The sequence below is a fragment of the Chiloscyllium plagiosum genome, unplaced genomic scaffold (genome assembly GCF_037043375.1).
Source record: "Chiloscyllium plagiosum isolate Xiang-an unplaced genomic scaffold, Cpla_swu_hap1 HiC_scaffold_26, whole genome shotgun sequence".
NCBI lineage: Eukaryota > Metazoa > Chordata > Chondrichthyes > Orectolobiformes > Hemiscylliidae > Chiloscyllium > Chiloscyllium plagiosum.
This window is the reverse complement of record NW_028270164.1, coordinates 5469120-5493629: the sequence shown is the minus strand read 5'-3', so window position 1 is coordinate 5493629 and position 24510 is coordinate 5469120. Positions and strand designations below refer to the sequence as shown.

The window sequence follows — 24510 nt, the reverse complement described above, 5'->3', positions numbered from 1 at the left end:
TTTCTGTGAGGAAGAATGGCAGGGCGAGTGGGTTTAGTTTGGAATTGTATCCTGATGAACAAAGTAGTATGTTTATGAGAGAGAGGAGTCACGTTGTGCAAAAAGTTTAAAACTGCTCCTTTTAAAGGTTATATTCTGGAACCTCTCCCTCAAAGCAACTTGTGCATGCAGAAAGGTTGCTGACACAGAAGGTCTTCACTGTGGTTGTAATCTTATTTATGAGCTGCCTGCCATCTTGTTTATTGTGTGAATAGTACAGTATTGCTAAACAGGTCAATTTCTTTCATTTTAGGTAAATATAGCTACCAACTTCATCATGCATGCACCACCTGGAGAGTTCAACGAGGTATTCAATGGTAAGTGAATGAAAGATGTCCAGTCTTTTGGTATTATCTGTAACCTCCTGATAATGATAGAGGTTATCACATATATTCTGGTATGATAATATGGAGTGTAATAATTGCTGCTCCGTTACCTGAATGTTTGCTAATGCCAGCCTTTTTAATCAAGTGTGTGGTGCTGGAAAAGCACAGCAGGTCAGACATAAGCCCTTTGTCAGAAATGAGGCCTCATTCCTGATGAAGGGCTTATTTACAAAACGTTTCTCCTGCTTCTTGGGTGCTGCCTGAACTGTTGTGCTTTTCCAGCACCACACTATCGATCTTGGATAGTACCTTACTCAATTGTAATTTTAATTTATCTTAAAAGACTATCTGTTTAATTAGGTTTGTTTTAAAATATTTGAACATTTATTTTGGACAGAAGTGACTATCAAGAATAAGTTACTTAAATGCCTTTTACTTTGTAGATGGTGAGCTGCTTTTTGTAAATTCAAATTGTGCTTTTTAGTGGTTGTCAAAATAGTCAATTATCTTTAACTTGAGTCATAGAGATGTACAGCACTGAAACAGGTCCTTTGATCCATGCTGACCAGGTATCCTAAATTAATCTAGTCCCATTTGCCAGCATTTGGCCCATAACCCCCTCAACCTTTCCTATTCAAATACCCACCCAGATGCCTTTTAAATTTTGTATTTGTACCTAGCCTTCACCACTTCGTCTGGCAGCTCAGTCCATGCACACACCACCTCTGAACTGTAAACAGTTGCTTAATCATCCTTGTACAACTTGATATCCATTTGACGGGTGTTCATTTAGCAATCCTTTACTCTCAGTTGTTTGGGTTGGGTGTTTAGCAGTGATCGACAGTATGAGATATATCCCAATTTCTCTCATTGTTTTCAAGCAAGTTACACTGAGCCCAGGAGTTATAAGATGGTAGCAGTGGAATCATCCATTAGTTCACCAGTTTGGAGTAAAAAGATTCTAGTAACTTAAATGAAACCACTTTGAATTAGCAGGTGTGAATGGCAATGTACAATTTGCATATTAACCCTAACTAACATAACAAATCTTTCTTTGAACTTGACTTTTTGTTTACAGGTTTAAATTACCAACTGTTGTGATTTGTAAATGTTCTTAATTTCCAGATGTGCGTTCATTAATGAGTAATGATACCCTCCTCAAGGATGCAACTGTTCAGTAAGTTTAATTTTTGTTCAAACGGGATGCTTTCCAAGGAAATGTTTGTCAGTGTATGTAATATTAATTTCTAGCCATAGAGTCACATAGATGTACAGCATGGAAACAGACCCTTCAGTCCAACCCGTCCATGCCGACCAGATATCCCAACCCAATCTAGTCCCACCTGCCAGCACCCGGCCCATATCCCTCCGAACCCTTCCTATTCATATACCCATCCAAATGCCTCTTAAATGTTGCGATTGTATCAACCTCCACCACTTCCTCTGGCAGCTCATTCCATACACGTACCACCCTCTGCATGAAAAAGTTGCCCCTTAGGTCTCTTTTATATCTTTCCCCTCTCACCCTAAACCTATGCCCTCTAGTTCTGGACTCCCCGACCCCAGGGAAAAGACTTTGTCTATTTATCCTATCCATGCCCCTCATAATTTTGTAAACCTCTATAAGGTCACCCCTCAGCGTCCGACGCTCCAGGGAAAACAGCCCCAGCCTGTTCAGCCTCTCCCTGTAGCTCAGATCCTCCAACCCTGGCAACATCCTTGTAAAACTTTTCTGAGCCCTTTCACGTTTCACAACATCTTTCTGATAGGAAGGAGACCAGAATTGCACGCAATATTCCAACAGTGGCCTAACCAATGTCCTGTACAGCTGCAACATGACCTCCCAATTCCTGTACTCAATGCTCTGACAAATAAAGGAAAACATATCAAATACCTTCTTCACTATCCTATTTACCTGCGACTCCACTTTCAAGGAGCTATGAACCTGCACTCCAAGGTCTTTTTGTTCAGCAACACTCCCTAGGACCTTGGACCTCAACATTGGAGAGGAATAGGAGGAAGCTATTCAGCCTCTTGAGCTTGTTCTGTTGAGATAATGGTTAATCTGTGGCTGAACGTCTTATTTCCCTTAATACCTTTGACTAACAATCTTTCAAGCTCATATTTAAAATGAACATATCGTCTTCTCTGTGATTAGAGGTTTAGGGAAATAAGATACATTGAAAGCATCTGGAGCAAACCAGTCAGCTACTGTGAATACATTGTACTGTCAATTGGAAACATAACTAAATTGCTTGGAGGATGTTGATTGGTATGTAAGTAAAATATTAAGGCATTGGACCCCAGGTTTAATGATACAATTGGTAGGTTGATGTATGATGAAATCGATAGGCACTGAGAAGCAAAGTGCAGCAGTTAGTATGCGTAATGTTTACATTGACTCACCTTCTTCTTCCCTTAGTGCATTTGCACAGTATAATATGGACCAGTTCACTCCTGTGAAGATAGAGGGCTATGATGAACAGGTAAGGAAGAAACCTGGGATCTGTTAAGTGGACTGGGGCTATGGGGAAGCTTTAAAGATGCTGTAGCTGTGAATTAGCAGCCGCTTTGGGTAGAACAGACAAGTTAGCAGTATGTTACTGATATCACTGAATCAGTAATAACACCATCAAGAGGAGCAAAATACAGCAGTAATGTATCCCACCCAAAGATGCAGAATGTCTGCATGTTTTGTGGTCAGGAGGATGGAAGCCATGCCACTTCATACTCAATTTGCTTCTGGCATCCAACTAACCTTCCCAAGTGTGTTATGGTAGTTGTCTGACAACAATAGATGAATCTCATCACTGTGATGGTGGTCCCAAGACTCTGACGATTGACACTTGGAACCAGTTCAACCCAGAATGGTAGATTGACTAATCTGATGCCTGAGATCCATGGTGCTCCAGCATCCTGTTAATGGTTGACTGGTAATCTGGGTCACAAATGTACTTCTGAAGTAATAGATCTGTTAACAACACTAGGATTCTTTCACATGCCTGCAGAGAAAGCTGCAGCCTAATGTACCTGTGGATTGTGTCCTATGCAAACAGGACTGACAATTTCTGCAGTTTCTGCTACTTAAACTTCAAAAGTAAGCTTGAACTGTGATATTTTTGATGCAGTGGCATAGTGATAATGTCACTAGTTAACAATCCAGAACCTCAGCCTAACATTCTGGGAACATAGGGACATAAAGATTGTCTTAATGCTGCTTAAAAACTCATCTGGTCTATTCATCTCCTTTTAGAGGAGAAAATATGCCATTCTTATCTGGTCTGACCTATATGTGACTCCCGACACACAAACAATATGTTGACCTTTATCTGACCTCTGGGCAATTAGGGATAGGCAATAAATGCTGGAGTACCAAGCAATACCCATCCTATATCCCTACAGAGAATGCCTATACTGGATAAACAGAAATGATATTGAGGGTATGTAGTTCAGTTGTATTATTTTGGAGTTCTTTAAACATGGCGCTTCCTAGTGTCTCATTTACTTGGCTGACTGAAAAAAACTGAAATATTTTCAAGTGTAAAGAAACTCTGGTTTAAGCTCCACAGAAGTTTTTAATTTCTGATGAAAGTTTTTGGTGACAATATAAAATTGCAGGTGAGCTTGTGCACACTGTTTCTGTCTTCTGCAAGTTGCCTTTGGAATGAGGAAGAGAACAACCAAGTTTAGGATTGCAAGAAGAATGTCACCCTTGGACGGTTCCACTGTGTCACTTTAATCGCTACCTGTTCACGTACCTACCATCCAATTAACACTCCCATAGCTTCTCCTTTGTACTACTTGCTGAACTCCTGCGCCCTTACCTTGCTTTCCTCTGCTTCTCTCACTATTAACTGCTATTCCCCTCTCTGGAGGAGAGTGTACTTAGAGGAACTCCAGTGAGAGGAGTTCTCCAGTTACAACTGCACAGAGGAATTAAAGAGAAATGTTGGCAAGAAGTGCATGCAGAATTACATTTTTATTATGTAGATGTTTGTACATTTTTCTGTAAATTACAATTGAAAGAGTTAAGTTATGACATTTTTGCACAGGTCTTGGTTACAGAGCATGGAAATCTGGGTAACGGAAGATTTACGGATCCAAAGAATAAACTGTCATTCAAATTTGATCATGTGAAGAAAGAAGGAAGTGATGTTCACCCTCAGGAGGGTGAGCCTGCGATAGAGTCTTGGAGAAGTGCCTGTGATAATGCAGTGCGGGCGTATGTGAAAAACCACTATCCCTATGGCATCTGCACTGTTAAGTATTGTGATAAGCTGTTGTGACCTGTTCTATTTTATACGGTTCAAGTTTTGTCGGTGACGTGTTTTATCTGAGATCATTAGCTGATGACTCTGCTGCGCTGTGTATTGATGGGATGATAATTGGCCAGAGCTTCCTAGTAACGGTCATTGACCATTACATATGTCAGGTAAGGTCAAAAATTAACTTGGCTGTCATTGTCTCAGTTGAGCGGCTTGCTGACTTGCACTTTCGAGGTTGCGTGTAATGTATTATTGAGGTTAAGAAGAGTGAGAATAAGTAGAGTTCAGCTTCTTTTGGTTTTTAATTGTAGGGTCATGATAATGTGCAAGTCTTGAAATGGGGTCATAATTTAGGGAGCAGTGTTGCATACTCAACAGCCAGGAGAAATATCCTAACTATGTCCACCCTGTGAGCTACCGTTTTTCCAGAATTTTTGTTTCGTATTCCTGCAATTCCATTGCTCAAATTTTTGATGTCTTAAAACATACAGAGAGATATTTTTAATTGAATTTGCCAGGCCAATGGTAGCTAAGTTTTATGCACTTACCAATGTGAGTAAAAGATTTAAAAAAGGGTTGTTATTATGACAAAAACTTGTTTTTCTTTTTATGTGCTAATATTTGAGTTTTTATTTTGTAGATCTATGGTAAGACTATCAACGGACAGCAAACTATTATAGCTTGTATCGAAAACCATCAGTTTCAGCCTCATAATTTTTGGTAGGTGTTTACTTGCCTCCGAGTACATAGTGGTAATTAAAATGCAATTTGAACTGCCAGAGCAGCATCTCTAGAGTCTGATGCATTTTTTAGTTAATCAGTCTGGTTGAAAAGATATTGCAATATTGGCCTTTTTAATGACATCCTTTCATTCAGTGTTTTAAACTTGGTTGAACATAAATAGAGTGCATGTGGATTATGTAACCACTTGGGTTTGCTCTACCATTCATTTAAGGTTATGGCTGAACTTTTAGTTCTTTCATTTTTCTGCTCACTCTTCATTAGTTTGAGATATATAATTCCAAGCAAACACAACCTAAAGTGAAGAAATTTTCCCTTACATCAATCCTGAATGATTGACCTTCTCATCCTGAAGCTGTGCCCAAGTCTCCTCAGTCAGAGAAAGAAACCTCCCGATGTCTATGTCGTCAAGCTTTTTGAGAATAATCTGTTTGTGAGATCATCTCTGGAGTCCAGAGAATAAATACCTCATTTATGCAGACACTTTAAGGAATAAACTTCTTATCCAGGGGAAAAAAAAATGTTATGAACCTCTGCTGTCCTAAATCATGTATAGTCATCTGAGATGTGGAGACTAAAACTTTACAATACTTGGTCTGCTTTCAACAATATCCTATACTGTTGTGTTCTGATACGGAAGTGAACTCCTTTGTTAATTAAACTAAACACCGAGACATCTTGCCTCGGAATCTGTTAAAATATGAGTGACAGAGAACTCCTAATTTCCACTAACGGTGGCACAGTGGTTAGCACTGCTGCCTCACAATGCCAGAGACCCGGATTCAATTCCCACCTCGGGCAACTGTCTGTGTGGATTTTGCACATTCTCCCTGTGTCTGTGTGGGTTTCCTCCAGGTGCTCCGGTCTCCTCCCATAGTCCAAAAATGTGCAGGTTAGGTGAACTGGCCATGCTAAATGCCCGTAGTGTTAGGTGAAGGGGTAAATGTAGGGGAATGGGTCTGGTTGGGTTGCTCTTTGGAGGGTTGGTGTGGACTAGTTGGGCCGAAGGGCCTGTTTCCACACTGCAAGTAATCTTAAAAAAAAGTGAATTTATTTTTTTCACTCTAAAAGTGAACATTAGATAACAGCTATTCACAACTCTAAGCCCCCCTTTCTCTTAACTGCTTATTACCTGCCTCCAACTCTATAACAATATGCTGTTCCAATAAGAGACATATTAAAATTACATCGACTTAATTTCAAAACCACAACAGCCGATGTCGCTTCCTGTGTCGTTCTTCTTCCAGTTGAGGATCTCCCTGGGATGTCTTCTTTCTTTTTACTGCGAGTATGTTTCATACAAAAAGGTCCCTTCGATTAAGAATGTTTCCTAATTTCTTGGATCTATCTGACAGTTGCTGTCTCTCCAATTTTCAAAACGTCTGCATTTTTATCTCCCAACATTAGGCCATCTCATTAGTTCGATATGAGCAAAACAATAAATTCAAACTCAATTGAGTTTTAGTATTCTGGGACATAATTTAAATTGATTGGTTAAATTTGAATTCTTGTCAAAACAGCAGATATCCATTTCACAGCCAAATGTTACATATTTTCAATTTTCCAGTACCCTTTGGGACTGCCATAGAGTTATTTACACAGGTCCTTGTAATCTCTCAGTTCAGAACAGCATTCACTCTCTTAAAGGTACAGTACTCGCCTTCAGTTGTAACAAGACATCCTTACTTGTGTATCCTAGTTCTTATACTGAAGACCAACACATAATTTACCTTTCTATTTACTTACTATACCTGCATTCTAAGCTTGTGTTTTGTGCAAATAGACCCAAGTCTTTTTGAACATCATTTACATGTTTCCGTATCCTTGAAATGTGTTCTACTGTTCTGTTCTCCCTGCCAAAGTGAAGAGCCTCACAATCTCCCTTTCTCCAGCTCTAATTTTTGCAACCTTCCATTAGTTCCATCCTGTAATTTAAAAATAACCCTTTATCCTTACTGCTATCTGTCTATGAGCCAATTCTTGATACATAATATTATTATTTCCCCTGCTCCAAGGAATCTCATCTACTGTAGTAAACTTGTGTGGCCCCTTACCACGTGCTTGTTTGGAAATCCAAAATAAAGTACATCAGCTTCCCACTTATCCTATTGTTTATAGCTTCATAGAACTCCACTTTTGCAAATACGATTTTCCTTTTTGTAAAACCGTATAACTATATCAGTGCACTGTTGCAACTTTCTCAGTGATATTCCAGCACCTTCCTGACCGTTGATATTTGATAGGTCTGTAGTTCCCTATTGACTCATTGCCTCATCTTGGTGTCACATTAGCTAGCTTGTCATCTGCTGGAACCAGGAGACATCATGGCCTTTGCAGCTACCTCCTTTAGAGCGCCAGGAGCTAGGCCATGAGGCTCTGCACATTTTTATTTTTAGTCCCTCTTTTTATCTTCTGATCTTAATGACTTTAAGTTCTTCATTTTTATTATGTCACTCGGCAACTTCTGTGATTCATCATCTATTGTCAAGGTAGTTGCCATATTTGTTCGATATCTTTAACAATTCCTTCATAGCCTATTTCTCCTGGTCCTGCCTCAGAGAGCAAAGTTCAAATCAGCCACTCTCCTTTTTTGTACATTTATAAAAGCTCTTGCAATCTGTTTTGCATTCCTGACTTACTTACTCCCAGTCCCTTTTATACCATCGTTTTTGGTTGCACAGTGTTAGTTACTAAAACACTTGAATCCTCAGGCCCACTACAATTCTTTCCAACATTATAAATGTAATTGGTTCTGTTGGCCTAATCACAACCTCAGCCCCATAAAAGTGTTTGATCTTTAATCTGCACTGGGTTCCTCTTAGTCAGCCACCAGTAATGGTGCTGTGATTGATTTTCATGTCTAAGTCAGCAAATAAGGAGTATCAACCCACAGTCCTCCTAATCATGGAATCATAGTTTATTACAAAGTGGTCACTTAGTTCATTGTGTCTGCAGCACCTGAGAAACGAGCCACTCTGCCTAATTCCACTTCATGGCATTCATTTGATAGACTTGCAGGTTACAACTTTTGAAATGCACCTCCAGGCAGCTTTTTAATAACTTAAGGGTTTCTGCCTGTACTAGCCCCAGACAGTGAGTTCCAAAATCTAGCCACCCTTTGGGTGAACAAAACACTCTTCATCTACCCCTTAATCTTTCCTTACTCCTTCACACCCCTCAATATCCTCCTATTAATTATGTATTCCTTTGCCATATCTGACTTCCCCAAAAATCACCTCACACTTCTCCAAACTGAATTCATTTTGTCACTTTTCTGCCCATCTGACCAATCCACTAACATTCACAGTCTACAGTTGTTCCCCGTTATTATCAGTCACATGACCAGTCATTGTTCAGTGATGGTGATGCGCCCATTGCCAGTTGTGGTTGGATGACCAACTGAAGCTTAACATGCAAATTGACTTAGTGAGATCCAGTAGAATGATTTATGAGTTGGATGGTGCTAAGAAGAAGGAAGCAAATGTTGTCAGCCTTTGCTTAGTTGAGTAGCTTGCCTGCCTTTCTGCATTAGATGATTATGAACTCAAGTTTCCAGTACAGAGTCCCTGGCTGTAACACCAGTGTGGTATTAAGAGAGAACGACATCATCAGTGGTGCTGTCTTGCAGACTAGATGCTAATGCAAGGCTCCATTGGCTTTCTCCAGTGGACAAGAAGGATCCCACATTACAATTTCCAAGAGCAAAGAACTTCTACCAGGCATTCCTGTCAACACCATTTATAACCAACCGGCTCTGTTTGAGAATTTCCTGAATTCATATTGACTGTCTCATTTTCCTCCATTGATGACTGAACTTCAGATATGCTTGAGCCATTCAAAGCTCTGTTTAAACGATACATGAAGTACTGTGAGCAGTAGATCTGGGCAAAACTCCAGAAGGATGTACTGGCATTATAGGTAGTGCAGGATAAATATACTGATACTTGGAACTCCCAAGAGTTTATTTATGGAGAGTGATCACACAAACTAAATTCTTGAAATATAAATCTAAAAGAGTAATATTTAATCTAATCAACGGTTTCAAGATATTAGGCAGAACGGAGAGTGTATATAGAAAAATAATTTTCCGTTCTGGGCTGTGCTCTACTAAGGGCCTTTGTCCTAAAAGATAAAGTCAAACTGTTCAGGAGTGTAATTGCAAAATACTTCTACATGCTGTAGTATGAGTTGGAAACCAGCCATTTTAAAAAGAATTGGATCAGTCACTTTTAAAACTGAGATTGGCGGATTTTAGTCAACCACAGGTATGAAATAATGTGGCATTCAAGGGGTAAAATTGCCTCCTGTTCCTATGTTTTTAGCAGGTGTTGGGAGCTGTTAGTATTATTTCAGGTTTGCACAACAGGATAAATGAAACCACATACACAGAATTAGTTGTTTAGATGCTATTGCATCACAATTTATGTTCTATTTAGTTTATCAGCCAATTGTTTCTAAGCTGTCAACCCTTCATTTAGAATGTTCTATATCAACTCTTGTTACCTCTGCTTCTGAGACCATTCTCTACATGTAAGATGCACAATATTTGAGCAATGGCGATGAACTGCCAGATAGATGACCTACTTTTATAATTCACTTATGGAATATGAATGTGTCTACTGTTTCTAAAACTCCATAATTGCATTGAGATGATGATCTGTTAGATTTTGTTTTGCAAGAATTAATACTCATGGACTTAATCTCAGTTGCAAGAAAGAATGAGTTACTGTTCTCTCATATCCATCACAACATCAGGCCATCCGAATGTGCCTTACAGCCAATTGAAGCATTAGTGGTTTTATGTCACGTTTTAACTGCAATACCTCTGGGATGGGAGTCAACTTGTTTTAGCAATCAAAGGAAAGGGAAAGATACAGAGCAATTTGATCAATAAAACTTTTGCATAGCATCTCATACCCATTTTCAAGGCTATGTGAGTTTGTCAACAAAAAGTACTTCGACTGATCTATTTCAAATTATCAACTTTCTGTAGGAATGGACGTTGGAGATCTGAGTGGAAATTCAATATTGGTTCATCATCAGCTCAGCTTACTGGAGTTCTGAAAATCCAGGTGTGTCATGCTGACTTGTGTAACTTGACTAATTCCATACAAAGCGCTAGAACACAATCCACATTAACTACATTGTCCTGTCTTTCAAGGTCCATTATTATGAAGACGGTAATGTTCAGTTGATGAGTCAGAAGGACATTGAGGAAACCTTGCCAATTACAGTAAGTCTGAATGGATTAAAAATTCCTAATTGGCTATTAGAAAAATCTTGAATATTGTTAGAAACTGATGTAATCATGTGAAGGAGCCACTAATCTTAAATGACATAAAGTCTGAGGCTAGCATGGTGACATTATCAAGTTCATTTTCTACTTGCTATACCCCGAACTATACATACACACACACAGTGAGGCCTGTGGAAGACAAAATGATATCTAATAATATCTGGTTTTTTCCCTAAGTAAACGTAGAACATTGCAGTGCAGTATAGGCCTATCGGTCCTTGGTGTTGTGCCAACCTGTGAAACCAATCTGAAGCCCATCTAACCTACACTATTCTATTTTCATCCATATGTCTATCAAATTACCATTTAAATGCGCTTAAAGTTGGCGAGTCTACTACTGTTGCGTTCCACAGCCCTACTACTCTCTGCGTAAAGAAACTACCTCTGACATCTGGGCTATGTCCCCTCATGCTAGCCATCACCATCTGATGAGGAAGGTTCTCACTGTCCACCCTATTTAATCCTCTGAATATCTTATACCTCAATTAAGTCACCTTTCAACCTTCCTCTGTCTAATGAAAGCAGCTTCAAGTCCCTCAGCCTTTCCTCATAAGATCTTCCCTCCATCCTGGTAAATCTCCTCTGAACCCTTTCCAATACTTCCACATCCTTCCTATAATGCAATGATCAGAACTGTACACAATGCAGCCGCACCAGAGTTTTGTACAGCTGCCGCATGACTTTGTGGCTCCGAAACTCAGTCCCTCTACCAATAAAAGCTAACACACTGTATGCCTTCTTAACAACCCTATCAACCTGCGTGGCAACTTTCAGGGATCTATGTACATGGACACTGAGATCTCTCTCCTCATCTACACTACCAACAATCTTACCATTAGCCCAGTACTCTGCATTCCTGTTGCTCATTCCAAAGTGAATCACCTTGCAATTTTCCACATTAAACTCCATTTGCCACCTCTCAGCCCAGCTCTGCAGCTTATCTATGTCCCTCTGTATCCTGCAACATCCTTCGTCATTATCCACAACTCCACTGACCTTAGTGTCATCCGCAAATTTACTCGCCCATCCTTCTACGCCCTCCATCTAGGTCATTTATAAAATGACAAACAGCAGTGACCCCAAAACAGATCCTTGCAGTACCCCCCTAGTAACTGAACTCCAGGATGAACATTTCCCATCAACCACCACCCTCTGCCTTCTTTCAACGAGCCAGTTTCTGACCCACACTGCTAAATGGCCCTCCATCCCATGCCTCTGTATTTTGTGCAAAAGCCTACCATGGGGAACCTTATCAAACGCCTGACTGAAATCCATTTATACCACATTAACTGCTTTACCCTCATCCACTTGTTTGGTCACCACGTCAAAGAACTCAATAAGGTTGGTGAGGCACAACTTACCCTTCAACTTATTCCTTTCTAGATGATAAGGGCAGAACAATCAGATGTCTCGCTTAATACTCCCATGTTCTACTTTAAAAAGTCTTAACTTAAAAAAAGAAATCCACGTGCTAGCAAGATTCAGGAATCGGTGAATTAAAATCAAGTAGAGGTTAGATGCATGTGGGTTCTACAAACCTGGAGAGAGAGAAGTGGAGGGAGGTGAAGGGAAATTCCAGTTTTTGAGGTGTTAGATTTCATGAAGTCTACAAGAAGAGATGGTTAATTGAATTTGGATGTAAACATAGTGAAGAGTAAGGTCATGGCAGGCACAAGATGATTTGGAGACCAAGTATGAGAACAATATCAGGTAGCTTAGATCAGTAAAAGTTATTTTATATGGGAAGGTTAGCAAGCTGGTTGTTTTGAAATCTGTCCCGGTGTGGGTAACAAATCTATCTGTAAATGGAAACTTGGTTATTTCGCAGAAAAGATGTGTAAAGTTTTGTTGCTTGGAACAGATTTCCACATGAACAATGTTTGAAATTATGGCAGTGGAACATAATGTACAAAGAGGACCTGTTGCATTCTGTTCTGTGGTGTGGAGTGAGCTTTGCATCTGTCAGGTCAGATGTGTTGGAAAGGTTGTTTGTGTTATCTGTCCATTTTGTCCTGACTTCTGACATTACCTCTAGATACACTGAAGCTAAAACAATCTCTGTAACAAGTTTTCTGCCAGTACCCCACCCCCCTCTCTCTCCGTGTGAGAGAGTGGTTCTATCCTGCTTGTACTGATGCTGTTTATGTCATCGGACATAAATAGAACACCATGGGGAATAAGGACAAGGGTAGATCATATGCTTCATCTTCCTCACCCACAGATCCACATCCTAAGATGTGCAGGTTATGTGAATTGGCCCTACTAAGTTGCCCATAATGTCTTGGGTATGCAGGCTAGATGGATTAGCCAGAGGAGATGCAGGATTACAGGGAAAGGGTAAGGGGGTTGGGTCGGGGTGGGATGCTCTTCGGAGGATCAGTATGGACACCGGCTGAATGGCCTCCTTCCACAGTATAGGGATTCTATTCTGTACAGCTGAGCCATCTGTCTTAGTTAATACGATTGCAGTTGATCTGATCTTGGTCACAATTTCACTTTGCTTGTTTGATCACTGTATAATTCAAAAAACTTTGATCTCAGCCTCAACAATACACACTGACTCAGTGTCTGCAGCTCTCTGAGATAGAGAATTCCAAAAATTTACAGTCCTTTGAAGAAATTCCCACTCATCCCTATATTAAGTAGGTGATTCCATATTTTTAAGCCAGTGTTTCCTAATTTTAAATTCCTCCATGAGGGAGAGCATCCTCTCAGTCGCTACTTGTCAGTTCCCCTTAGAATCTCTTGTATTTCAGTAAAACCATCCATCTTCTAAACAACTGTATGTATGGGCTGACCCTACTCACCTTTGCTCGTAAGATAGCAGGAATGAATTAAGTAAACCTTCCCTGAATGTATCTCAACTCAAAAACTGTCTTGAGACAAGGGGAGGGATTGGCCAAATGGTGTTCTTGCTGGACTATAATTCGAGAGACCCAGGTCATATCCTGGGGACCTGGTTTGATTCCCACCACAGCAGATGGCATTTGAATTTAATAAAAATTTGGAATGAAGTGTGTAATGGTGCATCCATTACTGACCATCGGAAAAACCCATCTGGATTGTGAGCATTCTTTCAGGAGCAATGCCCTCAGACCATGAATACCTTTTTTTTTGAAAGTGTAGCTATTCTTGTGGTCTTGCCAATGTCATGTACAGTTGTGGAAAGATTTAATTAACTTTATATTCCAAAACCCTGCATAAAATGGCAGCATGACTGTTCAGCTCCTAATTGCTTGTTGTGACTACATATTAACTTTGTTTTAAGTACAAGAACACCCAGATCCTTCTGCACAACTACACCCTATTATTTAAACAATGAAAGACAATATTGTTTTTCTATTAGAGTCATCGTCATAGAGTTATATAGCATGGAAATACTCTTCAGTCCAACCAGTCCATGCCAAACATAATCCCAAACCAAGTTAGTCCCACCTGCCTGCTCCTGGACTATATCCTTCCAAACCTTCCCAATTCATGTAGCTATCCAAATGTTTTTTAAGCATTCTACTCTCATCCATCACTTCCTCAGGAAGTTCATTCCGCACACGAATCACCATCTGTGTAAAAAAATTACGTCTCACCTTTTGTAAATCTCTGTCCTCACATCCCCCTAATCTTGAAATCCTCATCCTGAGGAAAACTGTCTTTAACTCTTACCTATACCTCTCATTATTTTATAAACTCCTTTGAACCTCTGAACCTCTTACATTCCAATCAAACATTTCCTAGCCTATCCAGCCTTTCTTTAACTCAAAACTTTCAGACCCAGCAACATCCTGGTAAATGTCTTCTGAACCCCCTCCAGTTTGATAATGTCCTTCCTATAACTTGGCGACCAGAACTGGACAGAGTATTCCATAAGAGGTCTCACCAATGTCCTGTACAACTTCAATATGACTTCCAATTCCTATACTCAAAAGGACTGAGCAATGAAGGCACGTGTCTTTTTAAACCACCCTGTCTATATGTGATGCAAACTTCAAAGAACTATATATCTGCACTCCTAGATGCCTCTGTTGTACCTAGGGCCTTACCTGTATAAGCCGTACCCTGTTTGTTGTGCTAAAATGCAATACCTTGCATTTGGAGTCAGAGATGTACAACACAGAAACAGATCCTTCAGTCCAACTCATCCATGCTGACCAGATAACCTAAATTAATTCAGTCCTATTTGCCAGCAGTTGGCCCATATCCCTCTAAACCGTTCCTATTCATGTACCCATCCAGTTGCATTTTAAATGTTATAATTGTACCAGTCTCCACCACTTCCTCTGACAGCTCATTCCATGCACGCACCACCCTCTGCATGAAAACGTTGCCCCTTGGGTCCCTTTTAAATCTTTCTCCACTCACCCTAAACCTATGCCACCCAGTTCTGGACTCCCCCACCTCAGGGAAAAGACCTTGTCTATTTGTTCTATCCATGCCCCTCATGATTGTATAAATCCTTAAAGGTCACCCCTCAGCCTCTGACACTCCAAGGAAAATAGCCCCAGCCTATTCAGCCTCTCCCTCTTGCTCAAACCTTCCAATACTGTCTCAGCATCCTTGAAAATCTTCTCTGAACCCTTTCAAATTTCACAACATCCTTCTGATAGAAAGGAGACCAGAATTGTGTACACTATTCCAAAAGTGGCTTAACTAATGTCCTGTACAACTGCAACATGACCTCCCAATTCCTTTATTCAATGCTGTGAACAATAAAGGCAGGCATACCAAACACCACCTTCACTATCCTGTCTATCTGCGACTCTACTTTCAAGGAAGTATGAACTTTCACTCCAAGATCTTTGTTCAGCAACACTCCCTAGGACCTTACCATTAAGTGTATAAGTCCTGCTAAGATTTGCTTTCCCAAAATGCAGCACCTCTCATTTATCTAAATTAAACTCCATCAGCCACTCAGCGCATTGCCCCATCTGATTAAGACCCCATTGTACTCTGCCTTCGCTGCCTGCTGCACTTCCAATTTTAATGTCATCTTCAAACTTGCCAACTATACCTCCTTTTTATCCAGATTGAACTCAATCTGCCATTTTTCAGCTCATTGACTCATTTGATCAAGATCCCTTTGTGATCTTAGAAAACCTTCTTCACTGCCTGCTATGCCACCAATTTTGGTGTCATCTGCAAATTTAGTAAGCATGCCTTTTATCTTCTTATTGAAATCATTGAGATAAATGACAAACAAAATAAGACCGAGAACCAATCCCAGTGGAACACCGCTGGTTACAGGTCTCCAGTCCAAAAAGCATGCCTCCACCACCATTCTATCTCCTGATTTGGAGATGCCGGTGTTGGACTGGGGTGTACAAAGTTAAAAATCACACAACACCAGGTTATAGTCCAACAGGTTTAATTGGAAGCATCTGATGAAGGAGCGTCACTCCGAAAGCTAGTGCTTCCAATTAAACCTGTTGGACTATAACCTGGTGTTGTGTGATTTTTAATTCTATCTCCTGCCATCAAAACCAAATATGTATCCAGTTGGCAAGCTCATTCTGAATCCCATGTGACCTAACTTTACTAATTAGTCTACCATGTGAAACCTTGTCAAAGGTTTTACTCAAATCCAAATAAACAATGTTTACTGCTCTGCCATCATCAATCTTTTTGGGAACTTACTGAATCAAATTTGTGAGACATGACTTAAGTGGCACAAACCCTGCTTACTATCCCTAATCAATTTTTGCCTCGCTACATGTCCATAAACCCTATCTTTTATAATCGCCTCAAACAATTTACCCACAACTGAAGTCAGACTCCGGTGTATAGTTCTTTGGTTTCTCCTTACAGCCTTTCTTAAACAATCAGCCACCTCACCCGTAGTTATAGATGATGCAAACATTTCTGCAAGGGGTCTCGCAATTTCCTTCCTTCTTTCCCACAATGTTCTGGACTACATTAAATCAGGTCCTGGCGATTTATCCGCGTTTATATTCTCTGAGACCTCCCAAACTACTACTGTTCTAACTAAAATGAATAACCTCACTTCAGCACATTGTGCTCCATATGCCATATTTTTGACCACTTTCTTAGACTATCTATATCCCTTTGCAGACTCATTGTGTCCCCACTTATTTTCCCTTCTGTCTTTGTATTGTCAAATGTGTCCTTCCAGGTGAGAGATTTTTTGGAAGTAACTTGATGGTGTCCATTCTTTCTGCTTTAAGAATTGATTTCACTAGCAAAATTGGCATTTTTTCATAGAATCCATACAGTATGGAAGCAGGCCATTTGGTTTACACCGGTGCTCCAAAGACCATCCCACCTAGACCGCTCCCTATGCTATCCCTGTAACCATGCATATCCCATAGTTAATTCACCCAGTCTGCACACATTGGGCAATTATTTTGATACATCGATGTGACCATTTCAGGATGCACTTCAGAACTTGCAATAGACATCAGATTCCCTTCACAAAAGAGCACTAATGAACTAATTTGGTATTTATGACAGTCAGCCTCAAGGTCATCTTAGACCAATTTTTGTTCTATGTCAAAGATTTGTATAAAAACTGATTCAGGTGCTCACTGTGCCCAAGTGGGATGTGAACTCTGACCTCCTTGGATTATTAGTCAAACATTCCTTGCTGTACTTTGGCCTGATGTTAAAAATTTTTTTAAAACTAAGTACAGTCTACTTTTACCAGTAAGCTCCCAAATCTCACCACCTCTGTTCCTGGCCTTCGTCTCCTGCTTTTAGAATGGCACGGTGGCTCAGAGATTAGTACTGCTGCCTTGCAGCGCCAGAGACCCGGGTTCAATTCCGGCCTCGGACGATTGTCTCTGGATTGTACATTCTCTCCATGTCTGCGTGGATTTCCTTCTCCAATCCAAAGATGTGCAGGTTAGGTGGATTGGCCATGTGTAATTGCCCATAGTGTCCAGGGATGTGAAGGCTAGGTCATTAGTCAGAGGTAAATGTAGAGTAATAGGGATAGGGAATTGGGTCTGGGTGGGATAGTGTTCAGAGTGTCAGTGTGGGCTTGTTGGGCCGAAGGGCCTGTTTCCACACTGTACAGATTCTATGATTTTTGGAACCTGGCTAAAATATTGTGACTGTGTGTGTGCATCAGAGGTGTTTTCTGGGGCTGTTTCAGGTCTTCATGGCTCATGACTGACGAAGTCACTGGTATAACCTCGGTAACAGTGAGATATCCAGTCTACATGTGTCGGTATCTATTTATTGCTGAGAAAGATTGCACTAGCCTGTTTGTACCACTCTACTCAATCTCACCTCAACTAACCTTCCCAACTCCAGAATCGATCTAGTGAATTTTCTCTGCATTCCTTGAATGCCAGTACCTCCTTTCTCAAATGAGGACACCAAATCTGTGAACAAATGAAGTCAAAACCTCTGTCTCAATATTCATCAACTAAGCATTCACAGCTTTCTGGGTAAACAATTCTAAAATTCACAATCTTTCTTTCACCCCTTCAGAATGAATCCCAGACTGCAAAGGACTTTGTGAAACTGATTGAAGCAGCAGAGCATAGCTACCAGGTAGGGATATGGTCTTTGTGTGGATTGTCTTTCCCTTATTGTTAGACTGGTTCAGTTGATGTTTGGTGTGGGAATGTTGTTTGAATCAGAAAAGACAAGTTTGTCAGCTGCTGCACAATGATAGAAGGTGGTAAACATGTCTCTCATTGGTTAGGGTTAATATTGTCTCACTTCCGATTGACACTTTTGTTAGTCAGACAAAACTCTGGCCACAAATTGAAGACCAAATACAGTAAGTCTGGAGTGATGGGCTATCCAATGACAGCTGCTATTTTAATATGGGGAAATCCAAACTGCTAATTTTTAGATATTTAAGATTAGTGTTAGCAAATAGGAACTAATGTGAGAAACACAAATGAGATATTTTGGTTAGCCAGTTAAATCTATTCAGTGCAACATGAATTTAAAAGCAAGCAAAATCTTGGAGTACAGCCAGAAGAATGTAAGACATTTTTCTGTTGATCATGTACCCTATATGTGTTTGGGATCACTGTGTGCAATTCCAGTCACTGCCAGACGAGGGTTAAAGAGAAGCAAGAATTAGCCATAATGCCCCTCAAGCCCATAGTGCTATTCAGTAAGGCCATGTCTGATCTGACCCAAGTCCACCTTCAACCTCATCTCTTCATTGCCTTCGTGTCAAAAGAGCCTGGAACTCCCTCCCTCACTGTGTGGGCGTGCTTACACCATTTGGACTGCAGTGATTCAAGAAGTTGGCGACCACAATTGGGGGATCAGCAATAACCACAATAGGAACATGAGCAGGAGTAGGCCATCTGGCTCTTTGAGCCTGCTCCGCCGTTCAATAAGATCATGGCTGATCTTTTCATGGACTGCGTTCCACTTGCTTGCTCACCATAGCCCTCAGATTTATGAACAGCAAAGGAATTATCTGTTTTAAAAATATTCAACAAGGTAACCTCAACTTGCTTCACTGGGGAGGGAACTTCACAGATTCACAACCCTTTGGGTGAAGAAGTTCCTCCTCAACTCAGTGTTAAATCTGCTCCTCTTTATTTGAGGCTATGTCCCTAGTTGTATTTCACCCGCCAGTGGAAATAACCTCCCTGTTTCTATTTTATCTGCACCCTTCATTTTATGTTTCTATAACATCTCCCCCCAACCCCCAAACTCCCATTCTTCTAAATTCTAATGACTATACCCAGTTCACTCAATCTCTCTTTAGCCAACCCTCTCAACTCCGGAATCAATCTAGTAATCTCTGCATCCCCTGTCATGCCAGTACAGAATAACCTTGATTATCCGAATGAGATGGGTGGGGAGTATTTCGTTCGGACAATTGATTGTTCAGATAACTGATCAGCATTGGGTAAATATCTTAAATCAAGTTAAAATGAACAGGAGGTTGAATTAATTTAATACTTAAACGCTTAGACTGGACAGAGACAATTCATCTGGTGGAAAGACCACTCTTGGGTGCACACCGAGCTGCTGTCTCCAACCTTGTCCTTTCCTTTGTTCCTTCTCCTTCCAATCTCTCCCCTTAGCAACCACCAGTCCTGCGCTTCCTCCACTGCCACCAGTTGGAAACTGCAGCCTTGCACAAACGGTCCCAGGGCTGAGGGCCAAGCGGGTGCAATGCCATCTATCTCCGGCTCCTCTCAACAGTTCGACCCCCTTCTGGAAACCCATTGCAGGAGCTAGACAACTATATCCTCTACCATTAAATTTATCTCAACCATTTTATATTTCAAAACAAGAAGCATAAAGAAAGAAAATAAATGACGGAGACAGTGCGAGAGAGAAGTTGCAGAGTTCACTGGTAGGCAGTCTGTCTTGGAAAGAGAGTTTCTGCAGGTAATGACAGTCCAGTTTCTGATTTCAACCTTTGAGACCTTGAGATCTTTTTTGGATCATCTGAAATTTGGATAATTGATATTTGGATAACCGAGGTTGTTCTGTACATCCTTTCTCAAATGAGGTGACCAAATCTGTGGACAAATGAAGTCAAAACCTCTGTCTGAATATTCATCAGCTAACCATTCACAGCTTTCTGGGTTAAGCATTCCAAAATTCACAACATTATGAATGAAACAGTTTTCCCTCAGCTTTAAATAGCTGATCCCTTTTCCCAAAAGTAGGACCCTGTAATCCTGGGCATTGCAGCTCAAGAAAACCTCTCTGAAGAGTATGGAGGGCAGAAAGCTGCAAGACGAAAACCTCAAACATTTATATTGGAGGAGCAGCAACTCGAGAGAATTTTGAACTGGGGGACCCAGGGAGAGTGGAAGTCCAGTTTTCATTTAATGTGTGTGGAACATGATGGAAGTGTTGAGCAGATACCAAAATGCAACGCAGCTCTTTTTGCTCTGAACAGATGATTTAAAGATTGAGAATAATGATTTTTATTGAACTTTTCAAACTGGGTACAATGATTTCTTTATTCGTTGATGGGATATGGGTGTTTTTGGCATTTATTTCCCATTCATAATTGCACTTGAACTATAAGACTTGTCAGGTCTTTTCAGAGGACAGTTGAGAGATGACCGCAATGCTGTGGGTCTGGAGTTACATGTAGGATGGTTTATTTCTTTCCTAAAGGACATTAGTGAACCAGATGTGTATTTCTGACACAAGTTAATTGGTTGCCATTAAACCACTTTTAAACTTCCCTTGTTGATATTTATCTTTGTTTGAAGTTTTTCTGGCCAGCATTGTCTTATTGTTTCAGACTGCCATCTGTGAAAATTACAATGCCATGTCTGACACCACGTTCAAAGCCTTGAGGAGGAACCTGCCAGTTACTCGCACCAAGGTCGACTGGAACAAGATTATGAGCTACAGAATTGCTCAAGAGATGCACAGTGCTTAACGCAAACATACGCAGCGAGGCTTAATGTCAATGTGTGGAAAAGAAAGTGTGGTCTCACAAAACAACTCTCTAGTCACCACCCCAACCCCCTCCCCCTTTTCTCTCTCCCCTCCAACTCCGTGAAATATTGACTATTTTCCGATGAACCAGCTTGATGACTCTGATATTATTGAAGTAATGTTTGTTTTGGAAGTTGGTGGAAAGTGATTTAAACACATATTTAGCCTGTTTGGTTGAGTTGAATTGGTAATATGCAGCCCTATTGCTGTCTGCATTGCTAAAGTATCAGGATGTTTTGTTATCTGATGTCAAACAAATTTCTATTCATTTGGGTTTTGGGATTAAAATTGTAGTAATTTTAAATCTTAAATGCAGTTGCTCATGGGATTGCAGCCAATATGGTGGGTAATAGCTTGAGGGTTATAATAACTTTGCTTAGCAGCTGATTAACAATTAGAATTTATTTTATGGTCACAAAAGCCTTTTAAATAGTAACTGATGTTTCTTGGACTGTTACAGCTTTAGATTATCATCATGACCTTGCTCTTTCCCTTAATTTCTTTCACCCCCTTTCTACTTTTTGTGAGGTCACACCTTGTTGCATCGCTCTTGCAAAGGCAAGATGGTTTGGTGTTTAATACCTTGTTTTTTTAAAAAATACAGAAACCAGGCAAGCTGGCTCTGCGTTAAAGCACTGCTTTACTGAAGAAAGCTTGAAGCAACAGTGTTTGATGTCTTCCATCCCTCCTCTCCTTTCCCCGCCCCTCACCCGACAAGTCTGAATGACCTCTATCATGTTGTTGAAAATACTGTGCATTCTTCCATCTGATTGACGGTTCCTGTGTGTCACCCTTTTCATTGGGTAGTACTCAGTTGTCACATTCTCTGCCTTTTCTGCATTTTGATTAATTGCACTCTTACACTGCAAGGAACTGGAAAATCAGACTGGAAAACTACACCGAGTGAGGGGTTTGGGGTGGGGAGGGATTGGAAACTAATGTGAACAATTCGGTGTATTGTTCTTCCTCCCAAACCTGTTTTACCTCATTTTTTGATACTTAATAACTGTAACCAATGGCAGAAACAGTGCACCAGCAGATGGGAATGGCCACTTGCTCACTTTGGCAGGAGCAGTTTAGAGACGGTAAAGAATGGAACCTGAAGCACATTGATTGTTTGAAGAAGGGAACTACAAGCAAAAAAGGATGAGAACAGACATTGAGGTGGTGATCACCTTGAGCAATCCTGTCTTGCTCCGTTATAATACTTGCCTAAAGTCCTGATTTAAAGATGTTTGCCTGACCTGTGGCATCATATGCCACTTCGTGAAGCTAGTTCTGTTCCATTCCTAATGGTAATGAGAAGGAAGCGATGCACCAGGAATATGTGGCTAACTGGAATTTAGGGTAGAGAGAGTGGATGTTACATCTTTTTGTTTAGGATTGACCGGTGCAATTCCAAATTGTTTCAGTCCAACATCCGCTGGTCAGTTCCTGTAACCTTTTCTGGCCAGTGAATGGATAACTGGATGGAAATGTAGAAACAGAACTGAAGGAAGGTGGCCGTAAGTTAAATTGCGGTTATTGGTGTTTAATATTTTTACTGTATTAACTTGCACAGGACCAATGTAAAGCAAAGTCAATGGAACAAGTGGCAGCCTAGTATTATCCATACAAATATTTTTTACAGAATTCTGCACTGGTAACATTTTTACAAAAAAGACAAGTTGTAATATAACTCCTTAACTCAGTCTCCAAAAAGGCTTTGCTTTTTACTTAAAATGGATTGTTTTGTACTGTATTTTGCTTTTATTAAATTTGAAATGCAATTTTTTAAGTTGTTCATTGCCAGTGTAATTCCAAAGCCAGCAGAAACTTATAGCTTCATGCTCAAAGGGATCTACCACACTTCAGATAAAGTGGTGGCAGTGAGCATGGAGACTTAGAAAATCAATCTTGAACGTTAAATTGTAAATGGTAGTAACTGTTACTTGCAGGTCACTGTGCTGTCTTGACAAAGTGGAGTAATTCTTTAGTTGATTTTTGAATCTGGTAAAATTACATAGTTTGGCAGTATTCTCGATCCATTTTATTTCTCAAGCATGTTAGTGGTGGTTGCTATGCAATTGTTGATTCCTTCTCTAGATAATGAGAAATAGGACCAGGAATCAGCCATTCAACTCCTCAGGCCTCATTCAACATTGCTGATAGCCTACCTCAGCACCGTTTTTTTTCCCCTAACACCCATGTCCCTTTAATAACTAAAAAGTTATTGATTGTTGTCTTGAATATACTGAAATGATTGAGTTTCACAGCCTCCTGGAATAGAAAATTACACTCATCAAGTCAGACTTGCTCATCTCAGTTCTGAATGACTGACTCCTTATTTCTGAGAATATGTTCCCTGCCCCTGTTCTGGACAGGCAGGCTCCACTTGCTCTTGACTGCGCTTGCATGCTCTTTGGAATAATTTTGTGTACTTTAATGAGATCATCCCTCATTTCTAACTCCAGATTTTAGGCTCCATCTCTTCATGCTCAAAGGGGTCTACCACACTTCAGATAAAGTGGTGGCAGTGAGCATGGAGACTTAGAAAATCAATCTTGAACGTTCATGGATTAATTGTTGTGCCAGGGATCAACCTAGTGAACCTTTGTACCTTGCTGTGCATTAAGTATAACCTTCATCTGGTTGGAAGCCCAAAACGCTGCACAACATTCCAGGCGTAGTGTCACATTACAGAGACTTGTTTGCTATTGTACTTAAACCAATACCTGTATACTCTTTGCCTTCCTAATTGCTTGCAACACCTACATGTTGTCTTTCAGCAACTTATGAACAAGAACACCCATGTTATTTTGGACTTCATACTTCCCAATCTATTTTCCATTTAAGAAATACTCTGTATTTCTGATTTTCTGACCAAATGTGAGAACTTCATATTTTTCCACACTAAATTGCCTCGGCTATGTGCTTATCTACTTAGTCTTTTTAAATCCCTTTCATCTTTCCACATCCTCCTCGTAGCAATACTTACACCCAGTTTTGTAATCCACAAAGTTTAAAATATTCTGTTCAACTCCAATATCATTATATATTGTAAAATGGCTGACACCTAAATATTGATCCTTACTATACCCCACTTGTCACAACCTGCCAAACTGAAAGTTATAAGTTTATATCCACTGTTGTCCATCCGATAACCAATCCTCAATCCATGCCAAATATATCAGCCCTTCCTGGTCGCATGTTTTCTAATTTTGATTCCTCACCTTCTTAGACTCTGTCAAGAGCCTTCTGAAATCCAATATGCCACATCCACTTGTTCCCCCAACCCCATTCCCCACCTCTCCCCCAACCAAACATATTTAATTAACTTGTTTGATCCTCAAACTCTTTAACGTGTACATGCAATGTACATACCCACTGGAGCAAGTTAGATGGATGGGGTGGTGTCAATTCTAGTTATAGATAATGGGGGGGAAATCAACCTGGCACCCTA

The 24510-nt window shown here is 40.3% G+C and overlaps 1 protein-coding gene across 3 annotated transcripts in view; it reads left to right on the top strand.

The window, feature by feature from the left end:
- capza1b (capping actin protein of muscle Z-line subunit alpha 1b) overlaps positions 1-22841 on the top strand; it is a 94965-nt gene extending 72124 nt beyond the window's left edge. For all 3 annotated transcript variants that reach the window (XM_087973442.1, XM_087973443.1, XM_043716371.2), the window contains exons 2-10: positions 293-356; positions 1491-1542; positions 2788-2851; positions 4418-4624; positions 5271-5350; positions 10365-10443; positions 10533-10604; positions 18114-18176; positions 20869-22841. In XM_087973442.1, coding sequence (XP_087829568.1) covers positions 293-356; positions 1491-1542; positions 2788-2851; positions 4418-4624; positions 5271-5350; positions 10365-10443; positions 10533-10604; positions 18114-18176; positions 20869-21009 — 822 coding nt within the window. In that variant the 3' untranslated portion in view covers positions 21010-22841. The remainder of the gene's footprint in view (positions 1-292; positions 357-1490; positions 1543-2787; positions 2852-4417; positions 4625-5270; positions 5351-10364; positions 10444-10532; positions 10605-18113; positions 18177-20868) is intronic.
- The last annotated feature ends 1669 nt before the right edge of the window (positions 22842-24510 follow it).